Source organism: Berghia stephanieae, chromosome 2 (assembly GCF_034508935.2).
Source record: "Berghia stephanieae isolate SIO BIC M18660-M18661 chromosome 2, UCSD_Bste_1.3, whole genome shotgun sequence".
Classification (NCBI taxonomy): domain Eukaryota; kingdom Metazoa; phylum Mollusca; class Gastropoda; order Nudibranchia; family Aeolidiidae; genus Berghia; species Berghia stephanieae.
Genome location: NC_088361.1, coordinates 13,010,238 through 13,035,237, shown reverse-complemented (window position 1 = coordinate 13,035,237; position 25,000 = coordinate 13,010,238). Strand labels below are relative to the sequence as shown.

The 25,000-nt window shown below is 36.0% G+C and overlaps 1 protein-coding gene across 1 annotated transcript; it reads right to left on the bottom strand.

Moving 5' to 3' along the window:
* Window positions 1–3,041: 3,041 nt before the first annotated feature.
* On the bottom strand, window positions 3,042–21,270 carry LOC144964345 (uncharacterized). The gene is made up of 8 exons (XM_078898453.1): window positions 21,180–21,270; window positions 13,292–13,540; window positions 11,875–12,118; window positions 10,104–10,577; window positions 9,327–9,502; window positions 8,828–8,902; window positions 4,360–4,539; window positions 3,042–3,556 (listed from the first exon to the last, which is right to left on the bottom strand). Exons 2-8 carry the CDS (start codon window positions 13,520–13,522, stop codon window positions 3,335–3,337), a joined length of 1,602 nt encoding a protein of 533 aa, XP_078754579.1. The 5' UTR covers window positions 13,523–13,540; window positions 21,180–21,270; the 3' UTR covers window positions 3,042–3,334.
* Between the last annotated feature and the right edge of the window lie 3,730 nt (window positions 21,271–25,000).

Below are 25,000 nucleotides of genomic sequence, written 5' to 3'. Positions count from 1 at the left end.
ACATAATACCGTTTTGAGACGATTGGTCACATATGACCAGAATTTATATACAGCTCGGATCTTTAATCCATGGGATTACTTATTGTGGGGATACTTGAAAGATTTCATGATGCATGAAATTTTCAATAATTTATCATGTTTGAGAAAAGTGGTTTGAGAGCAAGCTAAGAGAATCCATACAGAAATATAACATACTGTGACAAACATTTCGTTCTATAGATAGTAACCACTTGGCTAAGAAGTTCACAACATTGCCATCCGGAAGTATAACGGACCAACACATAAAACTGTGTGTAACCATGAACTTTTATAGTCTGGTTAATACGGTTTAGTGATAATCACTCACAAACGCGGATGGCAAAATAAAATAACAAAGGCTTGAGTGATGTCATCTTCTATCTATCTATACGAAGATTTAAAATATACATTGAGTGAAAAGCGAATCATCAAAATTTAATTTGCTTTGTAAATATCAAACAAATTATGAAATTATTCTAAACCAAAATGTTTCTTAACCAATTAACTGCCGTACTCTGGAAAAACACGTATTTAAAAATTTGGCCAGAAAACTCGTTCTTCAAATATCGATCGATTTAAATGACCATCATCTTGGCAAAAACTCTCAAACCTGGGACCTGGGAAGTCCATCTAAAATCCCAGGATTGAGAATTTTTTTCCAAGACGAGGGTCGTTAAAATAGATCGATATTTGAAGGTCGAGTTTTCTGGCCGAATGTTTTAATATGAGATTTATTTTTCCTGATTCCGGCATTTAAATGGTTAAAATCAAAGCAAAAGTGATACTTTTACTTTTGCTTCAAGAAACATGGTTTATCGTTCAAGTCAAAATATTATATACACATGCATTCAGTAACACAATGTGACCCAACACGTCGATCATATGTTATACCTAAATGAACTCAATGAAGGGAAATTAAGTTTAAAGCTAAATAGTCCTTCGGATGAACCCCCTCCCCCCCCCCCCCAAAATAAATAATAAAAACTTCCAAAACAAAATACAAACTCCCCCCCCCCCCAAAAAAAAAAAAACCCAAAAAACAAACAAAACAAACAAAAACCCCCAAGCAAACAAAAAAACTAAACAAAACAAAACACCAAAAAACTTGAACTTATATACAACGTAATATTCACTAAACGTGCTCAAAGCGCTTACAACAGGTTCCTGGCCAACAGCAACACTTAACACGTAGGACATGACATTACGCCTATTAGGCGATGTTACACTTTTTTTTCGGACAGAGACAACGGTGTTAACGGCCAGGTACTCATTTGACACCTGAATCCGGTTAGAGAATATGAGTAAAGAGCCTTTTCTAAGGACTTAACTATACGCCGAGCGAGGCTCGAAACCCAGGACCTCCCGATCCGAAAGCGAGTGCATACCCACAAGACCACATAGCCGCATGGAAGAGGAAGGCAAAGGAAATGGTGGCTAGAACGTTTTCACATGTCATGTGATCAGAATATATAACAGTCAAAACATGATCAGATTTATAATTGTTTTCTCCTCTGAATATACTTTTATGTTCGTCGGAGAAGTACCTATTTCATAAGAGCGTCCGCCATTGTTCCGATAGTTTAGAACCAGTTACTAAGTCACTATGCTGTCATTATGATAGAAGTGACGTCACGACTGTTGAACCCTATTGAGACGGGATTGACGATTTACGAGTTGACAGAGAAAGTCAATGACCGAACCGAGATGTGGCAGAGTGTTGTAAAGGCAAGTCTCTCTCTCTCTCTCTCTCTCTCTCTCTCTCTCTCTCTCTCTCTCTCTCTCTCTCTCTCTCTCTCTCCCCCGCCCTTCCCCGCCCGACGACCATCCGGTCATGGGAATGAGTGAGTGAGTGAGAGCGAGTCCTTTACAGCCGCTAGGCCCCTGGAGCCGGAGTTTATCCCGGTTTTTCTCTAGCGTGGAACTGAAACGGACAAGAGCAATTGCTTGCTACCCTTTGGATAGAACGCTAGTCTATCGCAAAGAACTTTCCGCCATCTGACAAACCTAGCTACCCAATCTAAAGTTTAAATGATCAGAGTCGAGAAATTGAAGGTTCTTTTTTGTCATGTTTGCGAAACAAAACTCACTTTTTTGTTGTTGTTGCTTTAACTCAATATTTTGACGTTTTGCTTAAAATGTAACTTTAAGCATCAAGTTCATCCAGGTTTAATAACGTTTTGAGGTGTTTGGTCACAAAGTGTGAATTGATTTGTCGAAGTCCAACCAGTCAGGATTAATTTTATGATCAACCTGTTAAAATGTTGTACACTGGAAAGACTCTCTATTTTAAAATTTGGCAAGAAAACTCGTCCTTCGAATATCAATTGATTTAAATGAACCCCATTTTGGCAAAAGCTCTCAAACATGGGACATTAGGGAAAGCCTTGCGAGGTCCCAGGTTTGAGAGTTTTTTGTTAAGATGAGGGTCATATAAATCGATCGATATCTGAAGGTTCTGGCCAAATGTTAAATTATGTGTTTGTCCAGAGTACGCAGTTAACTGGTTATTATTATTATTATTATTATTATTATTATTATTATTATTATTATTATTATTATTATTATTATTATTATTATTATTATTATTCATTATTATTATTAATGTTATTATTATTATCATTATTATTATTAATGTTATTATTATTATTATTATTATTATTATTATTATTATTATTATTATTATTATTATTATTATTATTATTATTATTATTATTATTATTATTATTATTATTATTATATTATTATTATATTATTATTATTATTATTATTATTATTATTATTATTATTATTATTTTATTATTATTATTATTATATTGTTATTATTATTATTTTATTATTATTATTATTATTATTATTATTATTATTATTATTATTATTATTATTATATTATTATTATTACTTTTTATTACTATTATTATATTATTATTATTATTATTATTATTATTATTATTATTATTATTATTATTATTATATTGTTATTATTATTATTATTATTATCATCATCATCATCATCATCATCATCATCATCATCATCACCATCATTATTATTAGATATAGCGCCGGTATCCACAAATTGTGCTCAGTGGTGCTTTACATTATAATATTTTTGTTGTTGTTGGCATCACACAAGTTCATTCAATCGACGACAAAATCACCACAACAGTCAAACACATAATATTATTATCTTGGTCAAATTACACATAGAATCACGGTAAGCAAAATGAAAAAGATTGGTTTTTTTTTAGATGCCCGTTTGAAGACTGGCAGGCAGACTTTCACACTGGTTATCTCACGATCCATGGCGAATTCTCAATCTTCAATTGAATCGAACTGGTTTCACTTTCTCCCCTGAGCCTCCTTGCAATATATGCTGCAGCCAAACAGCAGTTGGTAAGTTTTGGCATCCAAAGAAATCTCTTCTCAATTCCCTGTTCGAGAACGGAGGCCTCGCGTTGCAGGGCGCCCCGGAGAGCGACTTTCTAATTCCACCTTTGTTCGACATTATCGGGGACGAATGAGCAATGGACTTGTGGCTTTTCTGGTAAAGTTGGGATTGGAGAAGAACGTAGAGTTAAATAAGTAAATGAGTTTAAAAAAAAAAAAAGAAGAAAAAAAAAAGAAAGTCGACAAATGATAATAAACAAGTACCTTAGCATTGGTACAACGGGATAAACAACACGAGTAAGAAACAAAAACGAATTTATATTCAAAAGAGCTTCAAAAGAGAACAAAATACCAAGCACGGAACGTTTCGGGCTCAAAATCCTTCTTCAGCCAACAACAAAGAAGAAAAAAAAGATGTCTGATGTCAACAGGAATCACCCATGTTGTCCGAGTGAGCAAATTGGGGGTTAGTAATCTTGCCCAAGGAAGAAAAAAAACACGAAAGTGCTTGAAGCTGGGCTCGAACCAGGGACCTTCCGGGTCACAGTGCAATGCCTTAATAACTCGTCCACTTCGCCCCCCCCCCCCCACACCATGTATTATGGAGACATACCTCTACAAAAGTCTGAAGGGAACCAACGTGCGTCAGACTCAACCAGTTCACTTTACTGTACTGTAGAAAAAATCATATTAAAAGATTTGGCCAGAAAACTCGTCCTTCAAATATCGATCGATCTAAATGACCCTCATATTGGCAAAAACTATCAAACCTGGGACTGAAGGAAGACTTCGCGAAGTGCCAGGTTTGAGAGTTTTTTTTGTCAAGGTGAAGGCCATTTAAATCGATCGATATTTGAAGGACGAGTTTTCTGGCCAAAATTTTTCAATGCGTGTTTTTCCAGAGTGCGTCGGTTAACTGGAAAAAGAAACACTTTTCTCTACATAAAACCCACTTACCGAATGTACTTCTGTCGTACACAGACGTGTGTTGCTGATAGAGGACCAATATCTGGTGAATTCATAATTGTACGAGTATTCGTATCCTTTGCCACTTGCTACAACCATTACGTTGCTATGACGACCGGACTGTTTAATGGCGTGGACCAATTCACCGGCATAGCTACTGTCCACAAATATCTGTAATAGAGATGGAGCACACTTCAGCATGGAAGGAAGTACAGCAGTACTGACACAAGGACGTACACAAAACAAGGAATTTTACGAAAGATTGTACAATCTGTAGAGCGAGACAGTCAACGACTGACAAACAAGCAGACAATTAAATAGATAGATAAGTATACAGATAGGTAGATAATTAGAAGATGGATATATATATATATATATATATATATATATATATATATATATATATATATATATATATATATATATATCGGTCGGGTACGAGAAAAGCAAACCCCGGAAAAGTTTGGAAACCTACAGACGCCAGGCTATAAATTATAAAAAGTCTGAAATTTTACCACAATCAAACCCAATTATTTAAATTTTTGGAGACAATTTTTTTTCGAAAAGATATTGAAAAATTTTAATTCCACCGTCTAGCTAGCATTTTAATAAACACACCTCAAAAATGCCATGTCGAAGTTTTTGGGCGTAATTCTCAAATTTTGATGTGATCTTTCCCTCTCGCATTTTGCTTTATGACTGATCTGTAGGTTTGTTTTTTTCCAATGATTCAATTGATTTTCTAATGTCTTGAATAGTGAGTCGATCCCATGCATTTTGCTCGTTTAATTCTGTTTGGGTGTCAAACCTTATAAACCACCAATGGTCATATAATTATGCTGTAGTGCATAGGATTCAAGTCAGGGTACATTGGACGTTATTCGTCTTTGGAAATAAATCGAATATGATTTCTGCTCGTACTGAAAATTATGTAAAATGGTTAGAAGCTAAAAACTTAAGATTTTGTCCCGATCGGTCATTTGGTTTTCAACCAGACACGGCAATTTCTTTCACTAGAGTCGTTCCGTCCCCCACCGTCCGCTAAGAGCCCTGTCACGCCCTAAAAGAAAAAGGGAAATAATCTGTCCAAAACAAGCACCATAAATAATAGTTTTAATAATAATTTTAGAAGAGCAATGTCGCAAAATCTTAAGACGTGGTGATAGGTTTGGGTTGTCAACTGACTTTTCCCCGGCAAGAAATATTATCCATGTTCTAGTGGTGTTACATTAATATGTGATATATACCGACCACACTCTAGCAACACTGCACTGCAAAACAATACGCAAATTTGAAAACTTTCGATATCGTGATTTTTATTCAAGTTTGTTATACCCGGCATAAAATATCTTAACCAATAAAACGTTAACTCACTCAACCCTAACACCGATTATATCAGTAGTATACCCGGGTTACTTTTACCCCATGCCTATTTATTACGTTTTTTATGAGGCGTAGTATCAATGCGAATATTTTTAGTTTATACATGTTAATGGTAATTTTAAAAAACTATGTATGCACGTGCTCATTTTAAATAATTTTTTTTCTAATTTTGAAAAGTAGCAAAAATCTCTAGAATCGAGTGAGTTAAAAAAAGTTGCTTATAAATGTTAGAATATCTTTGGTTTCTATTTCGTACTGAAATAGTGTCGTAATACTTCCTGGTTTATTTTTCTTGCTCTATATAATATAATGTGTGTGTGTGTGTGTGTGTGTGTGTGTGTGTGTGTTTGTGAGATAGATAGATAGATAGATAGATAGATAGATAGATAGATAGATAGATAGATAGATAGATAGATAGATTGTAAGCGGTCCTACAAACAACCATGGCCACACAATAGATCATGTCATTACAGACATTGAACATTCTCTCTCTTCACCTGTCTCAAATATTGATAAATTAATCTCTGACCATCATTTAATTGTGTTAAGCGTTTTATTTCCAATGAAGCACGAAGTAAAAAAGATGATAACATCTCGTAATTTGAAGAATATAAACATGATCATTTTTAAACAAGACCTTGACCATAACGTTAAAAATAAACATGATGCGAATGGTCTCCACGAGTCAATTGTTGGTACGGTGGACAAGCATGCTCCCTTAACAACTAGAGCAGTAAAAGTGAGACGTCAAGCACCCTGGTATAATACCGAAATAAAATTGAATGGATTAGCCAGCAGGCGGGCAGAAAGAAAATGGCTCAAGTCCAGAGATGCTGTCGATAAGAAGCGATACATCGCGGCTAGAAATGATGCAAAAGCCGTCAATTTCAGGGCCAAAAAGAAATTCTATGAAGAAAGCCTCAAAAACGTGGGACGTTCGAGACAATTCTTTGCCTTGACCAAGGAACTGCTGGGACAACAGACGCAATCAGCTCTCCCATCTTTAATCGATCGTGCAGATCTACCAACTCGCTTTGGTCAATATTTTAAAGAAAAAACGGATACCATCAGGAAAGAACTCTCGTCTGAATCGATCCATACAACATTTGACACGTTTCATGGTGATTCATTAACACATTTTTCAAAGATTACTGAAGCTGACTTATGTGATTGCATTATGTCGTCTCCAACTAAAAGTTGTGATTTAGACCCCGTAAATACTGCCATTCTAAAAAAAAATGCATTGATGTAATTTTAACACCATTTACATGTATTGCTAATAATTCTTGCAGTCAGGTGCTGTACCATACATTTACAAAGTTGCTCATGTCAAACCCCTTTTGAGAAAACCTGATCTCGATAAAGAGAACTTAAAAAACTATCGCCCTGTCTCTAATCTTCCTTTTCTCTCTAAGATCTTAGAAAAGCTTGTTTTGGAACAATTACTGTCTCATCTTAAAAATAATTGTCTTGAAGAAAAATTTCAGTCTGCTTATAGGCATTCGACGGAAACCGCACTTGTTAGGGTTGTTAATGATCTCCTCTCTGTTATAGACAATGGTTCATGTTCTTTGCTGAATTTGCTTGACCTATCGTCTGCTTTTGATACTGTTGATCACAATCTTCTTCTCAAACGTCTTGAAATTACTTATGGCGTGTCTGGTGCAGCGCTTGATTGGTTTAGGTCATATTTGTTTAATCGTAAACAGATTATTACGGTGGATGAATATAGATCTGAGGAAATCTTTCTTGATTGTGGGGTTCCCCAGGGTTCAGTACTTGGACCCGTTCTTTTTGTTTTGTACGTTGGCCCTCTGTATAAAATCATCAGAAGTTTCGGCCTGTCTTACCATCAATACGCTGATGATACGCAATTGTACTGCGTTTCCAATACGAGAAATTTACAAGAAGTATCAGCCAATAGTAAAAATTGTATCCAAAGTGTTAAGAAATGGATGTATGAGAACAGACTGAAACTGAATGATGATAAGACGGAGGTGCTGTATGTGGGGAACAGGAAGTGGAAAAGTGAAACAGATTTGAAGTTGGGGGATGCCTCCATTCAAATTGTTGACAAAGTGAAAAACCTTGGCACATTCTTAGACTTTGGACTGTCGATGGAGCATCAGGTTAATAATTTGGTTAGATCTCTCTTTTTCCAACTAAAAAAGATTGCTTTCATTAGACGGTTCTTATCTGAGGATGTGACCAAGCACCTGGTTGTGTCCCTCGTAATATCGAAATTGGATTATTGTAATGCTCTGTTGTTTGGCGTTTCGCAATACAATCTGAAACGTCTTCAGATTGTCCAAAACAGCGCTGCCAGACTAGTATTCATGAAGCGTAGGTGCGACTCTGCCGGACCTCTACTTCATGACCTGCATTGGCTGCCTGTTGAGAAAAGGATTAAATTCAAAGCTTGTGTTTTAGTGTATCGTTGTCTTGAAGGTACTGCCCCTTCCTATCTTTCAGAACTAATTGAAAGATATTCAAAACCCCGCCCCTTACGTTCGGCCAGTGATTCCACAAAACTAGTTGTCCCTCGAATTCAGAAAAATGCTGGAATGAGATCCTTTTCTCATTTCGGACCCTCTATTTGGAACGCCTTACCGCAGAGCATTCGTGAAAAAGAATCTTTGTCTATTTTTAAACGTTCGCTTAAAACATATTTGTTTCGATTTTAGTAGATGGTATGAGAAGCAAGATAGGTTTGGTTTGTGTTGTGTGTTGTGTTGTGTGTGTGTGTGTGTATGTGTGTGTGTGTGTGTGTGTGCTTGTGTGTGTGAATGAGTATGTTACAGCCAAAGTAATTTGTAATTTAAGCACTTAGAGTCTGGTGTCTCGGAGTTATAGCGCTATATAAGTTTTCAGCATTATTATTTCAGCATTATAGATAGATAGATAGATAGATAGATAGAGAGAGAGAGAGAGAGAGAGAGAGAGAGAGAGAGAGAGAGAGAGAGAGAGAGAGTCTATTCATAAGCTTTCCAGAACAAAATGACGGTAAGATAGAAGATGGTTCATGTGTATACTGTATACCACCCACGAGTGTGCTCTAACCATTGAGACAACTCACTTGAATCTGTCTGGCTAGACAATCTTGTGTGTCACTTAAAATCTCCTGGATTGTGTATTCCTCTCCTTCCTCTGCCTTGGGGGATAGTAATAATAGAGAAAGTGATGGCGATAAAGGTAAATAATAATAATAATAATAATAATAATAATAATAATAATAATAATAATAATAATAATAATAATAATAATAATAATAATAATAATAATAATAATAATATTCGATACAAAAAACATAAAGAAGAGAGACTCCCAAAAAAAAAAAAAAAAAAAAAAGCAACAACAAAAAAACCTCCCGAAAAACAATTGAAAAATGAAAACCAACACAGAAAAAGATAAGTCACAGAAACAAAAAAAGAAGCCAAAAAAAAAAAAAAACCCAAAAAAAACAAAAAAAAAAAAAAACAAAAAAAAAACCCCCCACAAACAAACAAATAATGATAACTACAATTTAAAATACAAAATAATTCTGTGGCAATTTTTCTATCTGGATTCAAACTCACCAGCCCATCCCCATTGACATCCCATAGTAGCATTGTACCGTCGTGAGTGGTGGGACTGTTGAGGTACAAGACCAGGGAGTCTACGCAATGAGGCGAGGCACACATGCGTAGGATGTGATAACGAAAGGCCATCTTCGATGACGACGGATGTGCGTTGATGGGAGACTCCCCAGGAACTGCGTATGTAGAGATAAAAAATTTGATGTAGAAAATAATATTATCCGAAAGAAAAAAAAAAAGAAAAAAAAAAAAAAGAAAGGCAGCTGTAAATAAAACTAATTTGATCCATCTAGATAGCAAGTGATCCTCATTGTTGTTGTTGTGGTTGTTGTGTTGTTGTTATTATTTTTATTATTATTATTATTATTATTATTATTATTATCATCATCATCATCATCATCATCATCATCATCATCATCATCATCATCATCATCATCATCATCATCATCATCATCATCATCATCATCATCATCATTATTATTATTATTATTATTATTATTATTATTATTATTATTACTGTTGTTTGTTGTTGTTGTTGTTATGATGATTATATTATTATTGTTATTATTATTATATTATTATTATTATTATTATTATTATATTATTATTATTATTATTATTATTATTATTAATATTTTTATCATTTATTATTATTATTATTATCATCATCATCATCATCATCATCATCATCATCATCATCATCATCATCATCATCATCATCATCATCATCATCGTCATCATCATTATTATCATCAATATTTTCACTTATCAATTTACCTTTAAAATCTTCTACTCCATTAGCGTAAAACACTTTGATGTGCTTTCTACGAAATCCATTACGACGTAAAAGAAGGTACATATCCGCTACGTTCTGTGCGTGCACGACCCCAGCCGTTTCCCTATTCCAGCCTCCAGATATGACGACTGCTTGATCACAAATTTCAAAAACTTTACAGCTGGTCTTCACAGTCCCATGAGTGGTCGTGCACGCCTGTGAATTGTCTCGAATAGGATCGCATATAAGACGGGACGTCTCCTCTTCAGGCCTCAGTTTTGCGCATGGGTGAAAGCCAGGAATATCATCCCGGCATTTCAACTGATTCTTTTTCACGAGATCTTTATCCGTGTCAAGGTGAACAACTGGTAAAAAGTTGATTTCGCATCGTCTGGCAAAGTTCCGTTTCCGGTTGCGCAGCCCCACCAGATTTTTGCATCTCCGTCTTATGGCCAATTGGACACACTCTCCGCGGTCTGTGGGTGAAGAAAATTAAATTAAATTAATTTTTGTTTTGCTTTTGGAGATGTAATCATTAAATAGGTTATAAATGTATTAATTATTGTGATAGAGTAATCGGTTCTCAATATTGCTATGAATTCATTGCATTGCATATTTTTAAAAAATATTTTTATTTTATTTTTTTCACTCAAAATTCATAATTTATATTGTACAGTGCCCAGAGCTTGTGTTTTACACGAGAATGAGCGCTGTATAAATGTGTATTATTATTATTATTAATATTATTATTATTATTATTATTATTATTATTATTATTATTATTATTATTATTATTATTATTATTATTATTATTATTATTATAATGAAACGTTTTATACCAGGTGATTTTGTATATAAACTCAAGGGTATATTCTAAATGAAGACTCCAACACTGAAAATACTTTAGTCACACTTTCATGATTTTAGCGAATCAGTGATAAACTTAAAGCATCATCACTTCAATTCACTCAGCAATTTTGTCCATGATAAACACAATCAAAGTCCCCTATCTCAATACTACGCTTTTATTTTTCATATACTCTATATATCTAGCCTAATCCAAATTTTAACTTCCATTTTTTTTTTTTTGAAAACGAACTTCTTATCTATGACTTAAGCACTTTTAGCACTTGGCTCTTCAAATCTGCTTTCTTCCGTCCATACCGATGTTCCCCCCCCCCCCCCCCCCGGCCCGCCCCCTATTAAAATCCATCAACCACTCCTCTTAAAGGGTAGCCAAAAGGCTACGACTTATAAGATATTTTATCATATTTTGTAAAAATGGAAAAGTAATAATGTATCGTGGACATTTTTTTTTCTTCCGTATCGCAAAAAAAGACAAAAAAAAAAAAAAAAGACAAAAACAAAAAAACAAAAAAAAAAAACAAAACAAAACAAAACAAAACACACAAACCCCCCCCCCCCCCCCCCCCCCCGAAAACAAACAAGGAAAAAGAAAGGAAAATAAACAAAACAAAACAAACAAATCAAAACAAAACTAAAAACAAATAAAATTAAAAAACAAAACAAAAACAAACTAACAAAGAAAAAAAAAAAGACACAACAAAATACAAAACTCAACTAAATCAGCCTAACCCAAAACAAATATTTAATATAAGATAACGTAATGAACGTCTCGTCGCCAAATATATTGTATTTAACATTACTAAATTAAACCTTGAATTTGAGTCAAATTATTAATAACAAAGTTTATATTTTTCAAGATGGAGGCACATGTTTACTTCCTGCTCATTGCAGGATATGCGGTCTTACCAAGGTATGTCCCAGCTTTTTGGTGACAAGATGCCCTTGAAAGGCCTGTATCAAGGTAGAACACTACCACCAAGTGCCCAAAACTGGACAGAGGGAACATGTCCAGTACCAGAATGGCGTCATGAGATTGTCCCTGGGCCATCCTCTCATCCGGCAGGGTCACGTGATATCGACCGTAGGGGGAGGTGCTTGCGATGTGCACAGAAATGGATGATTTCTGCAGTTTGATGAGATGTTCACAGGCCTGTGTCGTGAAAAGGGCACAAAGATTTAATATCTATATTTATTAAAACTTGATAATAAATGTGTTGCATAAACATTGACCCCAGTTCCGAAAGATCATCCTCTTCCTCCTCCTCCTCCCCTCCTCCTTCGTTCTCCTCTTCTCACTGCTCTCCCCTTCTTCTCGTTCTTGTTCTTTTCTACCACTACTACTACTACTACTACTACTACTACTACTACTACTACTACTACTACTACTACTACTACTACTACTACTACTACTACTACAACAACTGATACTACTTCTACTACTACTACTGCTACTACTACTACTTCTACTACTACTACTACTACTACTACTACTACTACTAATACTACTACTACTAATACTACTACTACTACTGCTACTGCTACTACTACTTTTTTCTTATTCTTCAAATATACCAAAGGACGCAATCACTACTTTACTGACGATGAGCACGTCCAAATAATTCAACTAGCAGAGCATTCCCTTCAGAAATAATGGGTCCAGCAGTTCTGATCCTTGGATTATCCGAGACATTCAAGCGGAACCCCCCCCCCCCCCCCAAAAAAAAACATAACAAAACAACAAAAACAACAACAAACAATCAAACAAAAAACTCCCCCAACCCCCCCCCCCCCCCCCCCCCCCAAAAACAAAAAAAAAAAAAAAACACAAACAAACTGAAAAAAAAAACATTAAAAAAACCGCCCAAATCCCCCCCCCCCCCAAATAAAAAATAAAAAAACAACAAAAACTTGAGCTATTATATGACGCCTTGCGAGTACGCGTTGGGAGCAAAGTTCGAATTCCAAAACCCAAGAGTGTAAGAAATCATTTGTTATACCCCTCAATCCATTCCTATTTCCTCATCGTTGAATAAAAGACATGTTCAAAACATTCAATTGATACTTCTTTTTAAAGAATCTAATGTTTAGTTAATTTTACGCTTGATAATCTGACGTCACAAATGGTTATTGTAAGCATTATATCATTACGCGTTACTATTAAGGGAGGGGGTGGAATAAAATCATTTCTTATACTCTTACGTTTTGGAATTCGGACTCTGTTCCCAACGCGTATACTCGCAGGCTCCGGAGTTCCAAAAAACAAGAGTGTAAGAATCGTACATAATTAGACTAATCATTGAGGTCACATTTACCACAATCTCACCTCAACATTCGTGAACGAGGCCCTCTGACAATCTTGTGCCTGCAAAAACTCGAACACAGCATCTGCCCATCTCGCCTCCTTCGGCACAGCATGGTAACCATAGTTCTTGGCGTCCGTCCAGCTTGTCCAATGTCCGCGGGAGACAAGAGCAACACCATCGGTGATTCCAAGCCATGATGAACAAGACAGAGCCATGCAAAGAATAGTGTAGCCTAGTAGTCTTGCATGCATTTCTGTTCGAGGTGTTAGCTGAGGGAGATAATCATGAAAATTCACTATGTGAAAAGATGTGGAATGAATTATGTAACTTTTCTATACAGTGGTGATAGGTGGTACGTAGGTTTTAGATGTGTAATGACTTTAAGGGAAATATTCAATGGGGGAACCTCCCTCCCTCCACAACTCATTTTAAGCCCCGATCGAATGAATAGATGGATGAATGAATAATAAATGAATGAATGAATGAATGAATGAATGAATGAATGAATGAATGATAATGATGCAAATGATAAGCACATTTTAAACAGTTGACAATGGCTTAAGACAAATCTTTAATGGATAAGGAACCCCCCCCCCCACCCCAACAAAACCCAGTAAACTTAGTATTTTAAGCTCGAACCGAAACAATGGATGAATAGATGAATAAATGAATAAATGAATGAATGAACAAAGAAATGAATGAATGAAATCGAGGGATAAATATGAATGATAAGAACTACTTTTTCCTCAGCTTATAGATATTTATTTATTTGTCTTTTTGTTAAGAATGTAAAGCTTTTTAGTTGAGCTTCAGCTTTTATATAACACAATATCCACTAAACGAGCTCAAAGCGCTTTACAAGGGGTGCTTGGCCGACAGCAACATTTGACATGTAGGACGAGACATGACGCCTGTTATGCGATATTACAATTTCTTTCGGATAGATACAACGCCGTTAGCTGCCAGGCACTCATTTTACACCTGAGTACGGTGAGAGAATGTGAGTAAACAGCCTTTTCCAGGGAAACAACTATGCGCCGAGCGAGGCTCGAACCCAGGATCTTCCGATCCGAAAGCGAGTATCATTCCACAAGACCACATACAGTTGGCTTGGGGTCCCTTGTAAAATGCGAGCACATTTTGTGGATATTGTACTATGTCACAAAGTGCGCACGTAAACCGTATGCTTATGTAGCGCAGTTTGCAACCTTGTTTATGTGTGCTATATTCAAGCTACGACACCGATCAATAACCAAACACAATACGTTGATAAAGGTTTTGAAGCTAAATGAAGATATATTTTATTACAATATAACAAAGATATTATGAGATATAAAGATGAAATGATAGATGTAATAAGTATGAAATCAAATGGATGGATGACAAATTGATGGAGATGGTGTGATGATGAATATGATATGAAAGCGATATGAAAATATATAATTAAATCAATTAATTATCAATACTTTACCAAACCGCTACCACATCAGACAATCTCACAGATAGGTTGCAACCATCACAGTCATACAGGCAACTAATAATTAACTAACTAACTAAACACAATCCAGACGTGTAGAAGAAAGCCAAAAGAGTGTCCTTGATATTCAACAAAAACTGTAAGGTTGTTCTAATATTGTTAATTTGTCTCTTCTTGAAATTGTTCTGATTTCACAGTATTCATAAACAGATCAATTGTTTCTCAATGTTCTGATATTAAAATAAGCAAATGGTTCTTCACAGGTAACTTATAAAACAGGCAAATGTTCAGTTTCTATTAGTGTCAAGCTATGAGCGTATAGCCTAAAGTTGGCTTGTTAAAGCCCAGCCTCCAACGGCTCATTCACTTTAAAGAAAGAAAATGATTTTGTTATAATATGATAATCATACGAATATAACTCTATCTATATTCGAACTCACTCAATATGTTTACTTTAAATGAGTAAATATTATTTTACTTTAACAAATCAATTTATTAATGTTGATTAATATTGCTTTACTTTGTAGATATGAAATAATAATGCTTTATAGCAAGAAAAGCTTATTTTCTTTACAACAAGAATATATTACACAATTAATTTAATTATCTGATTAATTAATTGAGAATCAAAATTTAAAGTGATATTATGATATTGATATCAAAACACAATCATAATTGTAATCACAACATATTATTCAAAATCTCACCAGAGCCGAACAGATTATTGAAATCACAAATTAAGTCTACACAAGACTTTAATCAAACTCTACACAAGAGTTATAACACAACTTGATTCAGCTCAAACTTTGAGCACCACAAAGTCTACACAAGACTTAAATCACACTCTACACAAGAGTTAACACAAAACGTGTTTCAGCTCGAACTTTGAGCACTACAAAGTCTACACAAGACTTTAATCCAACTCTACACAAGAGTTAAACAAATGAGCCTAAAAGACTCCGCTGTGGTTATCGCTTAGAGACTATGAGCCTAAAAGACTCCGCTGTCTGGTCTCTTTTGAGACAATGAGCCTAAAAGACTCCGCTGAGTGGTCTGAAGAAACTGCTCAAAACTCTGGCATTTATAGGCAAAAATCAAGCAAACGAAGCAAAATTCTACCCACACAAACGGATGTTAGTCATATCCGTAAACATCTGAAATTCCTTAAAACTCCCCCAGATTCCATAATCATGGACAACAACAACCCATCCTGATACCGGACATCCTCATATCAAGGATAAATAAATTCGTCAGCCCCATAGTTACGAGATATCAATCAAGCCATACCATAACAAAGTCACTCCCGTAGAATACAGGGATCCTACTTTGCTTATAAGTTTACGGAGAAAACAAGATTGATGCCTTTCTCACAATAACACCCACACTACGTAGTTTAATTCAAACTTCCGGGCCATAGGTGCATGATCTGATACGACCTGTATCAACAAAAGAAGGGTTGTTCCGGAGGGATTACAATAACAACAACAACTAATACTACGACGACGTACATCCTGTCGTAAACTGACGCCTACACGGAAGCATTTCGTTACATATCTCCCCCCTAAGACTAAATTTGGTACAACATTTAGTTAGATCATCGAAATGCCTCAAGATCACATCGATCTCGACAATTATTTGGGCTCATGGTTGTCCCTTCCTTCAACAGACAACATCGGCATCACACATCCACACTTCAACTCCACCTTGCCGTGTGTCATGCATTTCGGTGGTTCATGATCCTTGTTTTCGTCAAAACATGGAAGTCGAGGACTCTTAACAGTGGGAGCACGAGTAAATGATCGAATGTCACTTGTCATACTGTCGTTGTTGGAGGAAGCCTGACACTCCGACTTTAACCTAAGCAGTTCAAGCTCTTTCTCCATCAGAGCTTCTTGCCTTTGAGCTCGTGCTCTGCTTATCTCCTCCTCTTCTTTGGCACGTTCTCTCTCCTTCTCTTTCTCTCTTCATCTTCTTGTAACTGGGCTGTCACCCAAGCACGGAGATCTTCACCCCTTAACTCCAATTTTTCTCCAGGTTTAATTAATCTTTCCACATCCATCTCTAGGACAATTAATCAAACCAATTCAAATTCAAATAAACAAACTTCAATATGTTTATCGACACTGTTGCCGTAAATGTTACTTTCACGTAGAATAAAGTGGTATTACAAGTAACCTTATTAACGATATGCGGTCAATATAGATCCCAAAACAGATTCAGAACAGGCAATTAATACCGATTCCTACACGGAATTCAACATTGATCTATATATAGACTCAAATATAGAATCAAAACAAATTTACTACAGGTCCTAACACAGAACCAACGCTTCACCCAGATTCCTACACAGAATCAAAACATTGACTTAATATAGACGTATATTAGAGTCAAAACAACTGATTTAATACAGGTCCTCACACGGAACCAACGCTTCACCCAGATTCCCCACACGGAATCAACACAATAGCTTCACCCAGATTCCTCACACGGAATCAACAAAATAGCTTCACCCAGATTCCCCACACGGAATCATAAAAACTATCTTCACCCAGATTCTTTCTCAGAATCAACAAAATAACTTCACCCAGATTCTTTCTCAGAATCAACAAAATATCTTCACCCAGATTCTTTCTTAGAATCAACAAAATATCTTCACCCAGATTCTCTCTTAGAATCAACAAAATATCTTCACCCAGATTCTCTCTTAGAATCAACAAAATATCTTCACCCAGATTCTTTCTTAGAATCAACAAAATGTCTTCACCCAGATTCTCTCTCAGAATCAACAAAATATCTTCACCCAGATTCTTTCTTAGAATCAACAAAATGTCTTCACCCAGATTCTCTCTCAGAATCAACAAAATATCTTCACCCAGATTCTCTCTCAGAATCAACAAAATATCTTCACCCAGATTCTTTCTTAGAATCAACAAAATATCTTCACCCAGATTCTTACACAGAATCAACAAAATGTCTTCACCCAGATTCTTCCTTAGAATCAACAAAATATCTTCACCCAGATTCTCTCTTAGAATCAACAAAATATCTTCACCCAGATTCTCTCTTAGAATCAACAAAATATCTTCACCCAGATTCTTTCTTAGAATCAACAAAATGTCTTCACCCAGATTCTCTCTCAGAATCAACAAAATATCTTCACCCAGATTCTTTCTTAGAATCAACAAAATGTCTTCACCCAGATTCTCTCTCAGAATCAACAAAATATCTTCACCCAGATTCTCTCTCAGAATCAACAAAATATCTTCACCCAGATTCTTTCTTAGAATCAACAAAATATCTTCACCCAGATTCTTACACAGAATCAACAAAATGTCTTCACCCAAATTCTTCCTTAGAATCAACAAAATATCTTCACCCAGATTCTCTCTTAGAATCAACAAAACATCCTCACCCAGATTCTTTCTTAGAATCAACAAAATATCTTCACCCAGATTCTTTCTTAGAATCAATAAAATATCTTCACCCAGATTCTCTCTCAGAATCAACAAAATATCTTCACCCAGATTCTTACACAGAATCAATACCTTGACTTACTATATGTGCATAGAAAGTCAGAACAAATGATTTAATACAGATCCTCACACGGGACCAACACAATATTCTCCCAGATTCCTACACGGAATCAAATTACCCCAACAACCACCTTCGTTCCTTACAAAAGGGAGAGGGGGGACAATGGAGGCTTTACAGCGCGAGTACCGCTTTCGCGCTAAGTCAGTGATCCGTATCACTATGACAGATGACTGACAACGTATAACCGAACAAGTGAAAATTACCAGAATAACTTGCATTACACCTTGCGTATAATGACAGTCTTATAACCATTAAATGGATACCAATTTGCTTTAAGCTCAAAGATAGTATCTATCTCAAGTTTGAAACAACTCCCTAACCTGTCTCAACAATTGTTTGGTCGCGATGTCTCTTGAATGCACAACAATAAGAATCCCACTTCTGACACCAAATTATGTCACAAAGTGCGCACGTAAACCGTATGCTTATGTAGCGCAGTTTGCAACCTTGTTTATGTGTGCTATATTCAAGCTACGACACCGATCAATAACCAAACACAATACGTTGATAAAGGTTTTGAAGCTAAATGAAGATATATTTTATTACAATATAACAAAGATATTATGAGATATAAAGATGAAATGATAGATGTAATAAGTATGAAATCAAATGGATGGATGACAAATTGATGGAGATGGTGTGATGATGAATATGATATGAAAGCGATATGAAAATATATAATTAAATCAATTAATTATCAATACTTTACCAAACCGCTACCACATCAGACAATCTCACAGATAGGTTGCAACCATCACAGTCATACAGGCAACTAATAATTAACTAACTAACTAAACACAATCCAGACGTGTAGAAGAAAGCCAAAAGAGTGTCCTTGATATTCAACAAAAACTGTAAGGTTGTTCTAATATTGTTAATTTGTCTCTTCTTGAAATTGTTCTGATTTCACAGTATTCATAAACAGATCAATTGTTTCTCAATGTTCTGATATTAAAATAAGCAAATGGTTCTTCACAGGTAACTTATAAAACAGGCAAATGTTCAGTTTCTATTAGTGTCAAGCTATGAGCGTATAGCCTAAAGTTGGCTTGTTAAAGCCCAGCCTCCAACGGCTCATTCACTTTAAAGAAAGAAAATGATTTTGTTATAATATGATAATCATACGAATATAACTCTATCTATATTCGAACTCACTCAATATGTTTACTTTAAATGAGTAAATATTATTTTACTTTAACAAATCAATTTATTAATGTTGATTAATATTGCTTTACTTTGTAGATATGAAATAATAATGCTTTATAGCAAGAAAAGCTTATTTTCTTTACAACAAGAATATATTACACAATTAATTTAATTATCTGATTAATTAATTGAGAATCAAAATTTAAAGTGATATTATGATATTGATATCAAAACACAATCATAATTGTAATCACAACATATTATTCAAAATCTCACCAGAGCCGAACAGATTATTGAAATCACAAATTAAGTCTACACAAGACTTTAATCAAACTCTACACAAGAGTTATAACACAACTTGATTCAGCTCAAACTTTGAGCACCACAAAGTCTACACAAGACTTAAATCACACTCTACACAAGAGTTAACACAAAACGTGTTTCAGCTCGAACTTTGAGCACTACAAAGTCTACACAAGACTTTAATCCAACTCTACACAAGAGTTAAACAAATGAGCCTAAAAGACTCCGCTGTGGTTATCGCTTAGAGACTATGAGCCTAAAAGACTCCGCTGTCTGGTCTCTTTTGAGACAATGAGCCTAAAAGACTCCGCTGAGTGGTCTGAAGAAACTGCTCAAAACTCTGGCATTTATAGGCAAAAATCAAGCAAACGAAGCAAAATTCTACCCACACAAACGGATGTTAGTCATATACGTAAACATCTGAAATTCCTTAAAACTTCCCCAGATTCCATAATCATGGACAACAACAACCCATCCTGATACCGGACATCCTCATATCAAGGATAAATAAATTCGTCAGCCCCATAGTTACGAGATATCAATCAAGCCATACCATAACAAAGTCACTCCCGTAGAATACTTTGCTTATAAGTTTACGGAGAAAACAAGATTGATGCCTTTCTCACAATAACACCCACACTACGTAGTTTAATTCAAACTTCCGGGCCATAGGTGCATGATCTGATACGACCTGTATCAACAAAAGAAGGGTTGTTCCGGAGGGATTACAATAACAACAACAACTAATACTACGACGACGTACATCCTGTCGTAAACTGACGCCTACACGGAAGCATTTCGTTACATACTACCTATATGCGGCTATGTAGTCTTGTAGTATGACACTTACCATCGAATAGGAAGGTCTAGGGTTCGAGTCCCGCTCTCAGCGGCGCCTACTTGTGTCCTTGGAAAAGGCTCTTTACTCACATTCTCTCACTGTGTAAAATGAGTACCTGGCCGTTAAAATCTCCTAACAGGCGTATTGTTTTGTCCTACATGATTAAGTGTTGTTATTGGCTAAAGACCCCTTGTAAAGCGCTTTGAGCACGTTTAGTGGATATTGCGCTCCATAAATGCTCTAGTTGTTTTTATGCGTATCTATCCAGTAACAGCATTGTCGCTGTCCAAACAAAAATAAAATTATAGCGCCATGTCTCTTCGGACCGCTCGTAAAGTGCTGTGAGTGTGAGCACATTTTGTGGTCATTGCGCTACACAAAAGCTCACATTTTTCAAAGGTCACGTTAAAAAATGTTGGAGAGGAAAACTTGTTTTTTTTTTAATTTATTTTTTTATTTTTTAATGTTTCAGAAACATTTGATTTTTAAGGTAGTGAATTTTTCCATGCGTTTTGGATAATAATGTAACTCATTAATTCAAACTCACCGCTTTGGTTTTAGGAACACGAGTTGAGCCTCAATTTCCAATCAAAACAGCAATTACTATTCAATGTCAGTATACGATTCACGCGATTTAAATACCGTGGAAACATGAATTGAACATAAACACATGAAAGATTGTCATCAACTGACCCCAACCTGGAAGACGTACATTCCTTTTGTTCCTCAAGAGTAACTCAATCAAGAGGTCACACAGTACATGGCCACCTTTTTTGTTCTTCCAAACTTCCAAATATGGCAACTAGGCCCACCCACAATCCTGAATTCCCTTCTGTGATTGGTTGGAACAACAGCTACTCTCTTTCACCTTTTGTTTCTCACATGATGTTATTATTATTTTATCCCCACTGACCTGTCGGTAAGATTAAAGGGCAAAGCTGCTGCCAGTGATCAGCGATCAGTGAAGAATTTTATTTTTGATCATTCCCGTAGAAAAAGAGTTGGCATAAAGTTAGAGATTGGTTTTCTTTGCGGTTTCCTTTGAGGATAATCCATGAAAAGCATTATCTCGATTTACACAGTTAACTCCCGTATTTCTTCAGAAAGAAATGTAATTAAAAATTTGGCCAGAAAACTCGTCCTTCAAATATCGATTGATTTAAATGACCCTCATCTTGGTAAAAACTCTCAAACCTGAGATCTCGCAACGTCTTCCTTAAAGCCCAAGGTTTTGCAACGATGAGGGTTCATTTAAATCGATCGATATTTGAAGGACGAGTTTTCTGACCAAATTATTAAATACGCGTCTTTCTGGAGTAGGACAGTTAACTGGTTGACACATTTAATCCGTCCAGGTGTTGTGAATTCGCTACACAATATGGAACTCCACTGTAAACTTATGGAATATGGCTAGAGTTAAAGACAATCTTATAGTAAAAATACTCATGGTCATTGGTGTCAATGAACTGGCAATGCTTATCCCAGTTGCTGTGGCTTGAAATAAAAATCGTTCTATATGTTTTGTGCTAACCTAACAGCAAAGAGAGAGAGAGAGAGAGAGAGAGAGAGAGAGAGAGAGAGAGAGAGAGAGAGAGAGAGAGAGAGAGAGAGGGGGGGGGGAAAGAAAGAATTATAATCGCAGATATACCTGCTTTTCTTCTTGAGTTTCCTCTGACTGAACTGACCCCCCCCCCCCTCCCCCAGTCTCTCTCTCTCTCTCTCTCTCTCTCTCTCTCTCTCTCTCTCTCTCTCTCTCTCTCTCTTCATCCTCTGATGTTCCTACTTTCAGTCTCAGTTGTCCTTAACGCCTCACGTCTCTTTCTGCACACATAAGCGCCTCTATAGCTCACGTACGTGCGTCCTCCTCCTCCTCCTCTTCTTCTTCTTCTTCTTCTTCTTCTTCTTCTTCTTCTTCTTCTTCTTCTTCTTCTTCTTCTTCTTCTTAATAATAATAATAATTATTATTATTTAATAATAATAATAATAATAATAATAATAATAATAATAATAATAATAATAATAATAATAATAATAATAATAATAATAATAATGATAATAATAATAATAATTATTATTATTATCATTATATAATAATAATAATTATTATTATAATAATTATTATAATTATTATTATAATTATAATTATAATCATAATCATAATTATTATTATTATTATTATCATTATTATTATTATTATTATTATTATTATTATTATTATTATTATTATTATTATTATTATTATTATTGTTATTATTATTATTATCCAGCACTTTAATTAATTCAACGCGTACCATAATCTGTTTGTAAACAACGTCACAATCACAACTAACTATAATCATCAAGCAAGAATGGCCCGCACCGATGGGGCTATCTGTATCTATCTATATATCACTATCACCAACCACAGTGTCAAGTTTGACCAATCAACACCTCGGACTGACACAAATCCCTGCAATTCCTCATGTCTGTGTGGCCGGCCCGCCAATAATAGAAACAAAAAACAAACATGTACTTGATGTTCTATATTATGTGACCCATCTTCTCAAAACGGTATTATATCGGAACGAACCAAATGCTTAAAAGCGGAATTAAATGTTAAAATGGTCAAAAATATAAATTGTTGGCATTAGTACCCTAAAATATGGTATCCATTCTCCTCAATAAATCATACAAACTCAACACAAGTCTGATATTTCTGGCGATAAATTCAATTTTCAACATCTTAACCACCCCGACTTAATACCGTTCTGAGGCGAAGGGTCACATAATATGCGGTGCGTATGGCTCACGAGTAATTGGTCGGAAGAAATTAACTCGGTCCTTTGAAGTTGTCGGTTCGTTCTCTGATCTAGGTAAATTACACTGTGAAATGCCGGTCGGTTGAAAATAGTTGCTTTGAAGAGGCGGCACGCGCCAAGTGAAGCGCGAAGAAGCAGTCAAGTCCGAACAACAAAGACTGGCCGGCGACAACAAAGGGAGCATAAAATTCCAACACGTAACAACAACAGCAGCAGCTCTCAAGAATGGCTTTCTACTCCTGGTTTCGAAATGTTACAAAAAAAAAAAAAGGAAATAATACAATTTCACATTTCAACCATGTCAATATAAAAATAAATAAATAAATTGAGCATTTATATAGCGCAATATCCACTAAATGTGCTCAAAGCGCTTTACAAAGGGTCCCTGGTCAACAGCAACATTTAACATATAGAACGGAACATGACGCCTGTTAGGCGATATTATCATTTTTCGGACTAAGACAACGCTGTTGACGGCCAGGTACTCATTTTACACCTGAGTACGGTGAGAGAATGTGAGTAAAGAGCCTTTTCCAAGGACTCAACTATGTGCCGAGCGCGAGGCTCGAACCCAGGACCTCCCAATCCGAAAGCGAGTGTCATACCACTAGACCACAAAGCCGCACAACTTGAGTGTTTATATAACGCAATGTCAACTAAGGGTGTCCCCGATAGCTCAGTTGGTACAGCACTCGCTTTACACGCAAAGGGACTACCAAGATCGATCCCGGGTGCAGTCAAGATTTTTTTCTGACCCCCTCCCTTGCAGTGACTGGGTAGCTGGGGAGAGTACTTTGCTATTGGTTAGCGTTCTATCCAAAGGATAGAAAGCAATTGCTATTGTCCGTTCCACGTTAAAGAAACCGGGATAAACTCCGTCTCCATGGGCCTAAAGGCCCTGGAGGGCTACTTTAATATCAACTAACCGTGCTCTTTACGCTTTACAAGGAGGTCCCAACCAATTGCAACACTTAACATGTAGGACAAGACATAACACCTGGTAGACAATACAACAATTTTTTTTTTTTTTTGGCCACACAACGCTTTTTACCGCCACGTACTCATTTTACACCTAAATATTTTGAGAGAATGTGAATCCACTATGCGCGCTCAGAGTAGTCCACGAACCCTGGACCTTCCGGCCTGCATGAAGGCGAGTGTCGTACCACAAGACAACATAGCCACACAATATCAACTACATTTAAATTATGATAAGTCTACGGCCCATCCCACTTTTTGCGACTCGCTTGAATGGAGCTATGTATTCTGTGAGGCTATGTGGTCTACTGGTATAACATTCGCCTGCGGATCGGAAAGTCCATAGTTCGAGTCCCGCTCTTAGCGGCGCGTAGTTGAGTCCTTGGAAAAGGCCCTTTACTCACGTTCTCTCAACGTATTCAAGTGTGAAATGAGAGCCTGGAGGTTAACAGCTTTGTTTCCGTCCGAGATTTTGTTTTGTAAATTCGCCTAACGGGCATCAGGTCTCGTCCTATTATCATATTATGTTTTGTCTTCCTGTTGGCTAGGAACCCCTTGTAAAAAGCTTGGGCATGTTTAGTTGATATTGCGC